This window comes from Macaca nemestrina, chromosome 6 (genome assembly GCF_043159975.1).
Source record: "Macaca nemestrina isolate mMacNem1 chromosome 6, mMacNem.hap1, whole genome shotgun sequence".
Lineage (NCBI taxonomy): Eukaryota > Metazoa > Chordata > Mammalia > Primates > Cercopithecidae > Macaca > Macaca nemestrina.
Window position 1 is genome coordinate 11,926,020 of NC_092130.1, and position 9,602 is coordinate 11,935,621.

A 9,602-nucleotide genomic window follows, 5' to 3' on the forward strand; every position below is an offset into this window, starting at 1 on the left:
GTACACCAGAAAGCAATTAAGTAACTACCAAAGGGGTTGAAAAAAAACAAAACCACAACAAAAAATATGAAGTTACTTAGCCAAAATGGGACAATTTGAGCATTACAAAAATTATAAAGACAACTGATTGAAAAATATAAAACACATTAAAAGCCCAACCAATAAGGTTAAAATCAAACAACTCACTTTGAGATGCTAAGAAACAAACCTATTATTCTGCAATTGATGAAGAAGAAGAAGAAAAAAAGAAGCACTTCTACTACCCTACCTGTCTTATTATACCTGAGGATAACCAAAATAATTTGTAACAAAGTTCAGCATAAGAGAATCCCAAGTAACAAATAGAGAAAGAATGACAGAACACTACCATTTCCTAACCTCCAATGAAGTGATGGATCAAAGTCATGGTTATAAATAGCTAATAAAACCAATAAAGAAGTCTGATGGGGAAATTTCTGGACAGATCCAGCTGACAATACTTGAACTCACTAATCAATCTTAATATGACAAAAAGACAACCAGACACCACCTCATTGCCTGCGTTCTTGCAACTAAAAGAAAACAACAAAAAAAAGGAATAAAACATAAATCAGAATCTAATGAAGCCTCTTTAGAGAAACACAAGGAATTATGCTAAACAGTTCCACATGGGAAATTCTTTAGGACAAATGGCCCAGTTTCTTCAACAATAAAATAAATTTAAAAAGAGGGAGAAACCTCAGAGTTACAGAACTTAAGATACATATCAAACAAATGTTATATGCAGACTTTGAAAAAATGATTTAAAAAAAAAAACATGAATCCAACACTTTGGGAGGCTGAGGCGGGTGGATCACTGAGGTCAGGAGTTCAAGACCAGCCCAGCCAACATGGTGTAACCTCGTCTCCATTAAAAACACAAAAATTCACTGGGTGTGGTGGTGCACGCATGTAATTCCAGCTACATAGAAGGCTGAGGCAGAAGAACTGCTTGAACCCAGGAGACGGAGGTTACAGTCAGCTGAGATCACTCCACTGCACTCTAGCCTGGGCGACAGAGTAAGACTCTGTTTCAAGAAAAAAAAAAAAAAAAAAAAAAATTCATGAATCAACTTGGGAAATTTGAACTCTATTTAATAGTATTAAGAAATTATTATTGGCTGGGTATGGTAGTTCATGCCTATAATCCCAGCACTCGGGAGGCCGCCGTGGATCACTTGAGGCTAAGAGTTCCATACCAGCCTAGGCAACATAGCAAGACTGTTAAAAAAAAAAAAAATTATATATATATATATATATATTTCTTGTCAATAACGACATTGTGGTTTTAGGGCAGAAAGAAGGGACTGTTCTTTCAGAGACATATACCAAAGTCATTATAGATGGAATGATATGATGGAAGCAGTGTAAGAACGTGTAGATACAATAAGGTTGGTCAGTACCCATAATTGTTGAAATTGGACGATGAGTATGTGAAGCTGGCATTACTATAAATTCTATCCACTTTTGTCTATGTTTGAAAATTTCCATAAGAAAAAGTTAAAAGAAGAGTGCCTACCTCTATCTTCAAATTCCTGTACAATATCATTCATCCTATCTTGATAGAAGGATTCTCCTCTCTCTATTAAAGAGACGTCCAATGCATCATAGATTTTATTAAACTCTAAGGAAAAAAATAAAATGCCACCAAATAAAATGCATAAGAATTTTTTAAAAACAAGAAACATGCATCCTATATTGAAATAAATTTATTAATAAATATATTAAAGGGAAATTAATTACATAAATGTATGATATAGAACATTATATACATGCTGTCGTTTTGAAAAAAGGGAAAGAATATGGTAAGATACACATCAAAATATTAACAATCGTGGGACTATAATTTTATTTTTCTCCTGTCTACATTTACTTTCTTTTTATTACTTTTTGAGATACAGTCTCGCTCTGTCACCCAGGCTGGAGTACAGTGGCGCGATCTCAGCTCACTGCAACCTCTGCCTCCCGGGTTCAAGTGATTCTTCTGCCTCAGTCCCCTGAGTAGCTGAGACTACAGGCATGTGCCACCACGCCCAGCTAATTTTTGTATTTTTGGTAGAGACGGGGTTTCACCATGCTGACCAGGCTGGTCTTGAACTCCTGACCTCAGGTGATCCACCTGCCTCGGCCTCCCAGAGTGCTAGGATTATAGGTGTGAGCCACTGCGCCCGGCCTACATTTACTTTATATAAGGAACATGTCCTTCTTGTATAACTTTTTAAAAATTAATTCTTAAAAAAATGTAAATAAGAAGGAAAAAAAAACTCTTCCTATCTAGTGATCAAATATTTACTGAATTTTCTTGTGGTTTCTCCTGATTTAAACCACTTACCTGTCTATGTAGCAATACATCAGTGACACAGTATTAATTATCATAATTATAAAACATTTTATTACCTAGTGCTGCAAGCCAGTCATCATTAGTCGTCTTTTTCAAAGATTTACTGATTGTTCTTTACCCATTTACTCTTCAAAGAAACCTTTAAAACTATTATGTCAAGTTAGAAAACTTGAAATTGACTTAAAACCATAAATAAATGTGGAGACTGAGGGAGCTGGGCACGGCACTCTATCCGAACATTCCATTACATCTCAGTGTGTACTTCTCATCATTTTGGTCCTATACATTTCTGAATAAATTCATTCCTAAGTGCTCCTGTTTTATAGGTTTTGTTGCTACTATGAATAAGATTTCTTTTTATTTTCCACTTTATTTTCTAATTAATTTTTGTTGACTTCTAAGAAAGTTAAAATTTGAACCTGCCTGTCCTATGGCAGGTTCAAAATTTATTAGTTGTTTCAGAAATACATTTAAGAAAAAATCCATTTGCCTGTCCTCATAAGGTTAAAATATCATTCAGAGTCAAATCAAAATGAAGACTCAAGGAAATGATATGCATAGTATTTGCTGGATGAAGGAACAAAGCCCAGAAACTCACCTTGGCGGGAGACATCACAGATAAGCTTCCAAGCTTTTGTAATATCTGGGTTTTTACCCTGGAGCAGAACTACACACTGATATGCTCGCTTCTTAAATTCCTCCTCAGTATCAAACCTCTTCTTAGATTCCTGTGTGTATATATATTTTAAAAAGAAAGGTTTGTAAAAAGATCTAATCCTGTATTTCTAGAAAAAGAACTTACACATTTCTACACAAACACAGTGAGAAAGTACAAACTCAGAACACCAGAACAAGTGCTCTCCCTCAATAGTTGACAATACTGTTACAAATGAACATGCCAAAGAACTCTGAAATCATTTCTCTTGAAAAGTACATAAATCTCACCACAGTTTTCTTTACACTTTTCCAATTCACAAAAGTCTACTTCAGCTAATACTTCTGTGTTCAAGAAGAGTTAGTACAGAATAGCTAACAGGTAGGACTGAATCTTCTGTGTTCCAATCTCCATTTTGGATGTGGTCCTGAATGAATTTTCTTTTTTTCTTTTTTTTTTTGAGACAGAGTCTCACTCTGTCTCCCAGGCTGGAGTGGACTGGAGTGGCATGATTTCAGCTCATTGCAACCTCCATGTCCCGGGTTCAAGCGATTTTCACGCGTCAGCCCCCTATAATAGCTGGGATTATAGGCACACGCCATCACACTCGGCTAATTTGTGTATTGTCAGTAGAGACAGGATTTCACCATGTTGGCCAGGCTGGTCTTGAATTCCTGACCTCAAGTGATCTGCCCACGTGGGCCTCCCAAAGTGCTGGGATTACAGGTGTGAGCCACCGTGCCTGGCTAACTTACTATTTTTTTAACTAAAAAGAAAGTTGCTTTCATTGTTTTATTTCTATTTTGAAAGCAATACTTACTTAAAAATAATTACTCTCACCTCAAATTAACTGGTGTTAACATTTAGTGAACAAATCTAGATATTTCTTTGCAAATACACATATATGTTTTATCAAAAATTGGAAATGGCTTTTCTTTACTGTGGTTTGTAAATTTCAGCAATTTATTTATACAAACAATTTCTTGCATTAATAGATCTGCTTCATTATATTCAAAGTGCAGAACTCCAAAAGATGTTTATAACATTACTTTTCCAGTCTCATGCCAGTAAATATTTAGCTTATTTTCCACAGAAAAAATTTACCGAAAGTAAAATGAAGCAAACAAAAACAAAATCCCCACAAATATTTGCTTTTTAATATAGGAATCCTATTCTTAAAAGGTTCTCCGTCATAAAGAAAATGCCTAAGAATTTAAACTAACAGAAAACATGCATTTCACATTAAAATAAATTTATTAATCAAAATATTTGAGAGGAAATTATGATCTTTATGATCCTTCTACCATAAGGAATTTTTTTTTTTTTTTTTTTTTAAAGACAGGGTCTCACTCTGCCACTGAGGATGGAATGCAGTAGTAAGTTCACAGCTCAATGCAGCCTTAACCTTGCCAGGCTTGGGTGATCCTCCCACCTCTGCCTCCCGAGTAGCTGGAACTATAGGAGTGTGCCCGGCTAATTTTTTTGTATTTTATGTAGAGACAGGGTCTCTCCACATTGTCCAGGCTGGTCTTGAACTCCTGGACTCAAGTGATCTGCCTGCCTTGGCCTCCCAAAGTGCTAGGATTACAGGCATAAGCCACTGCACCTGGCCCATAGGGAAATTTTTTAATTTTTAATTTTTGAAGAAATAAATTTTTTTTGAGACAGGGTCTCGCTCTGTTGCCCAGGCTGTATAGTGCAATGGTGTGATCACAGCTCACTGCAGCCTTGAGCTCCCTGGGCTCAAGTGATACTCACTCCCACCTTAGCCTCCCAAGTAGCTGAGACTACAGATGTATGCCAACATGCCTGGCTAACTTTTTTTTTTTTTGTAGAGATGAGGTTTTGCCATGTTGCCCAGACTGGCCTCAAACTCCTAGGCTCAAGCATTTTGCCCAGCTTGGCCTGACAAAATGTTGGGATTACAGGTGTGAGCCTGTAATCACACCTGAACCCAGCCAGGAAATAATTTTTAAAAAGGGAAAAAAATCCATGTGTACAAAGCTATTTACTGAATAAAAACATCTCTAAAATAGAAAAAAATTCAATAAAGGATTAATGTAAACATTGGTACACTGATCCAACAAAATATGCAGTCATAAAGTAACACACAAAAGTTTGCAATATTAAACATAATATAAAAACTATGTTAAAATCACAAATGATTAATACATGTTGATATATAGATAAGTCAAGAAGTCAAAGAAAGTTGATCACGTTGGGCATTTTAAAATTATGGATGATGCGAAAATTTGTCTTTAAAATTGTTTTTACATACATTTAATAATATCAAAATACATAAAATTAAACATCAAAAAATTTTAAGTGCTACAATGTATTCTGATTAATGAACCTCTAAATTCAATGTGGTAGAATTCATTTTTTTAAACTTTTATTTTTTAATATAATTTTATTTTTTAAGATACAGTCTTGCTCTGTCACCCAGGATGGAGCACACTGGCATGATCAGGGCACACTGCAGCCTTGATCTCCTGGGCGCCAGTGATTCTCCCGCCTCAGCCTCCCAAGTAGCTGGAACTACAAGTGTGAACCACCATGCCTGGCTAGTTATTTTTGTATTTTTTGTAGAGATGGGATCTCACTTTGTTGCTCAGGCTGGTCTCAATCTCCTGAGCTCAAGCAATCTGCTTGCCTCAGCCTCTCAAAGTGCTGGGATTATGGACGTGAGCCACCACACCTGGCCTAGAATTTGATTTTTAACATATGCCAATAAACAAAGCAAAGATGACATATTAACAGGTGGGGGATGGCTGTTTCCACACATACAACCAAATGTAGGGTATCTAGTAGTGGTTCTACATACACAACCAAATGCAATGAATCTGGAGGTAGGGGACGGCTCTTTTTTTTTTTTTTTTTTTGAGACGGAGTCTCGCTCTGTCGCCCAGGCTGGAGTGCAGTGGCGCGATCTCGGCTCACTGCAAGCTCCGCCTCCCGGGTTCACGCCATTCTCCTGCCTCAGCCTCCCGAGTAGCTGGGAGTACAGGCGCCCACAACCGCGCCCGGCTAATTTTTTTTTTGTATTTTTAGTAGAGACGGGGTTTCACCGTGGTCTCGATCTCCTGACCTTGTGATCCGCCCGCCTCGGCCTCCCAAAGCGCTGGGATTACAGGCGTGAGCCACCGCGCCCGGCCTGGAGACGGCTCTTTCTAAGGCACACAACCAAATGCAATGAATGTCAGAATAAAAAAGAATTCAGTTTTTCAAGTAAGTAAACTAAACAAAAAGGCCTGTCAGTGTAAGTGAACGAATTTTATATGTTTATCAATTGATCTGTTCCCATTTTGCCTTCCACCATAAATAAAAGCTCCCTGAGTCCTCCCCAGAAACTGAGCAGATGCTAACGCCATGCTTGTACAGACTGCAGAACTGTGAGGGAATTAAATGTCTTTTCTTTATAAATTTAAAAAAAAAATTAAGTTCAAGAGAGTGTCACTTATACAGAAACATGTATTACTCAGGCTGTTAGCAACTTTCACTTAACTCCATAGTAGCTTTAAAAACCATTTTAAGTTTCCTAAGGAAAATGGATAATTATGATTAATGGAAACACACAAATAATATAAAATAAATGGTATCAAACCTTATAAAAGGCCTGAAGATCTCCAATAGGAGGTGAAACTGTTAGATAATCTGGAAATTTATCTTGCAGGTGAGCGATGAGCATGCCAAACTGGGTCCCCCAGTCTCCTACATGATTTAACCTAACACCAATCAGAGAATATAAAATCATTTTTCAAATCATAAAGATGGTTAAGTTAAATTAGAGGAACTATCCATTAGGAACCACTAACATTTACATGCCAGTACATCACCATTTAGTAATATCTGTTTACTTGGTTGTTTCTTCAACTGGTCTGCAAACTCCGTAAGAGATGAAAACTATGTCTGTTACTTTCAGCTCTACATACTCAAGTAATAGAGGCTGCACATGGTGGGCATCCAGAATTTGCTGAATGAATGTGTTTTCTGTCAGCGGACTATAATCTGTTTATTTTGTAGCTAACTGAAACAATGACAGCTTGGCCAATGTTGGTTACTCCCACAATTTTATGAAAACTTAACATTTTTTTTTTTTTTGAGACCGAGTCTCGCTTTGTCGCCCAGGCTGGAGTGCAGTGGCATCATCTCAGCTCACTGCAAGCTCCGCCTCCTGGGTTCACACCATTCTCCTGCCTCAGTCTCCGAGCAGCTGGGACTACAGGCACGCACCACCACACCCGGCTAATTTTTTGTATTTTTAGTAGAGACGGGTTCTCACCGTGTTAGCCAGGATGGTCTCGATCTCCTGACTTCGTGATCCGCCCGCCTCGGCCTCCCAAAGTGCTGGGATTACAGGCGTGAGACACCGCGCCTGGCAAAAACTTAACATTTTAACCATTATCTTAGTATAATTTAGACCAATGGTTCCCAAATATCAATGGATTCTTGAAAATATATGTTGAGGCTGAGTGGTGGCTCACGCCTGTAATCTCAGCACTATGGGAGGCGGAGGCAGGCGGATCACTTGAGGTTAGGAGTTCGAGACTAGCCTGGCTAACATGGTGAAACCCCATCTCTACTAAAAATACAAAAAATTAGCCGGGCGTGGTGGCGGGCACCTATAGTCCCAGCTACTCAGGAGGATGAGGAAGGAGAATGGTGTGAACCCCGGAGGCAGAGCTTGCAGTGAGCCAAGATTGTGCTACTGCACTCCAGCCTGGGCGACAGAGTGAGACTGCCTCCAAAAAAAAAAAAAAAAAAAAAAAAGAAAATATACGTTGATCCTACCTACTTCTCTCCCTCTCTGCTTTTATCTAATCCAAACCACCAGATCATCTTTCAAGTGGATCATGATGATAGCCTCTCGACTTACTGTTTTCGTTTTTTTGTTTTGTTTTTTGACACAGAGTCTTGCTCTGTTGCCCAGGCTGGAGTGCAGTAGCGCGATCTCAGCTCACTGCAATCTCTGCCTCCCAGGTCCAAACAATTCTCCCGCCTCAGCTTCCCAAGTAGCTAGGATTACAGGTGTGTGCCACACGTCCAGCTAATTTTTGTATTTTTAGTAGATATGGGGTTTCATTGTGTTGCCAGGTTGGTCTCAAACTCCTGACTTCGTGATCCATCCCCCCTTGGCCTCCCAAAGTGCTGGGATTACAGACATGAGCCACTATGCCCAGCCTAACACTTACTGTTATAGTCTCCCTTCTTTGCCTAGCTTCCTCACAGTAACTAACCACAGTAATCTTTTATTTGTATTATTTTAAAAATTTTTATTTCTTTAAAAATATAAAAAATAGAGACAGGTTCTCGCTATGTTGCCCAAGCTGGCCTAGAACTCCTGGCCAAGGTAGTGATCCTCCCACGTTGGCCTCCCAAAGTGCTGGGATTACAGGTGTGAGCCACAGTACCCAGACTAATCTTTAATTTGATCACCCTGTTCACAAACTAAAACTCTCTAATAGCTTCCCAGGACACTTAGAATAAAATCTCAATTGCCTATCATAGCTTACAAGGCCCAAAATACCCTGTTCCTTTACTACTTCTCTCCCTACTAGGATATAAACCCCTTGCATACAAGAGGTCCTCAAGAAGCATTTGTAGAATGAATGAATGTGTTTTATCCTTGGTTCCACTAAGAGTCTAAAAAAAAAAAATAGTAAAAAAGGTTCAGAGGAGAGGCTCAGGACGTATTTTAAAAGTTTACTGGGTGACTGTAAAGAACTAAGCTGACGAACCACTGATTTAGTTGAACGTTCTTTCTTGAGTGAGACATTTCATGTTCTATAGAATTTTCCAAACAAGAAAATAAGGAAAGAGTACAGTAAGCGAGGCAAGAGCACATACCTGAGCACATCATACCCAGCAAATTCAAAGAGGCGGCTTACACTCTCTCCTATGATAGTTGACCTCAGGTGGCCTACATGCATCTCTTTAGCTATATTAGGGGAGGAAAAGTCAACTATAACCTGGGGTAGACAAGAAGAGAAAGGCTGTTAAGAGGGGCAAAAACATAAAGAGAGAAAGATTTTTTTAAGAGGAGCATAAACGTTTTGTTCTAATGCATTCATTAATAACACATCTAATAACAAACTCAGACTTAAACACTAATTTGGGTTGTAATTCAATCATGTTTGATTTTATGAAGGATCTGCATATATATATATATATATATATATATATATATACACACACACATATTTTTTTTTTTTTTTTTTGAGACAGAATCTCGCTCTGTTGCCAGGCTGGAGTGCAGTGGCGTGATCTCGGCTCACTGCAAGCTCCTCCTCCAGGGTTCACGCCATTCTCCTGCCTCAGCCTCCCAAGTAGCTGGGACTACAGGCGCCCACCACCACACCTGGCTAATTTTTTGTATTTTTGATCTGCCCACCTCGGCCTCCCAAAGTGCTGGGATTACAGGCGTGAGCCACCATGCCCGGCCCTGCTTGTATATTTTTAACTGAAAAAGAATCAAACTCATTTATACAAATTATCCACTCTATTTCACTGTTATCTGTGTATCAATTGGCTACCTCAAATGCCTTGTGGAATTCAGTGGAAAAAAAAAAAAATCACACAACATGCTAG

The 9,602-nt window shown here is 38.5% G+C and overlaps 1 protein-coding gene across 1 annotated transcript in view; it reads right to left on the minus strand.

Annotated features, from left to right (window-relative positions):
• The window catches only part of RARS1 (arginyl-tRNA synthetase 1), a 35,092-nt gene that overhangs the window by 16,999 nt on the left and 8,491 nt on the right, over positions 1-9,602 (minus strand). Inside the window, exons 6-9 of the mRNA XM_071098104.1 lie at positions 8,862-8,983; positions 6,619-6,739; positions 2,958-3,087; positions 1,538-1,642 (exon numbers count right to left, since the gene is read on the minus strand). Coding sequence (XP_070954205.1) covers positions 1,538-1,642; positions 2,958-3,087; positions 6,619-6,739; positions 8,862-8,983 — 478 coding nt within the window. The remainder of the gene's footprint in view (positions 1-1,537; positions 1,643-2,957; positions 3,088-6,618; positions 6,740-8,861; positions 8,984-9,602) is intronic.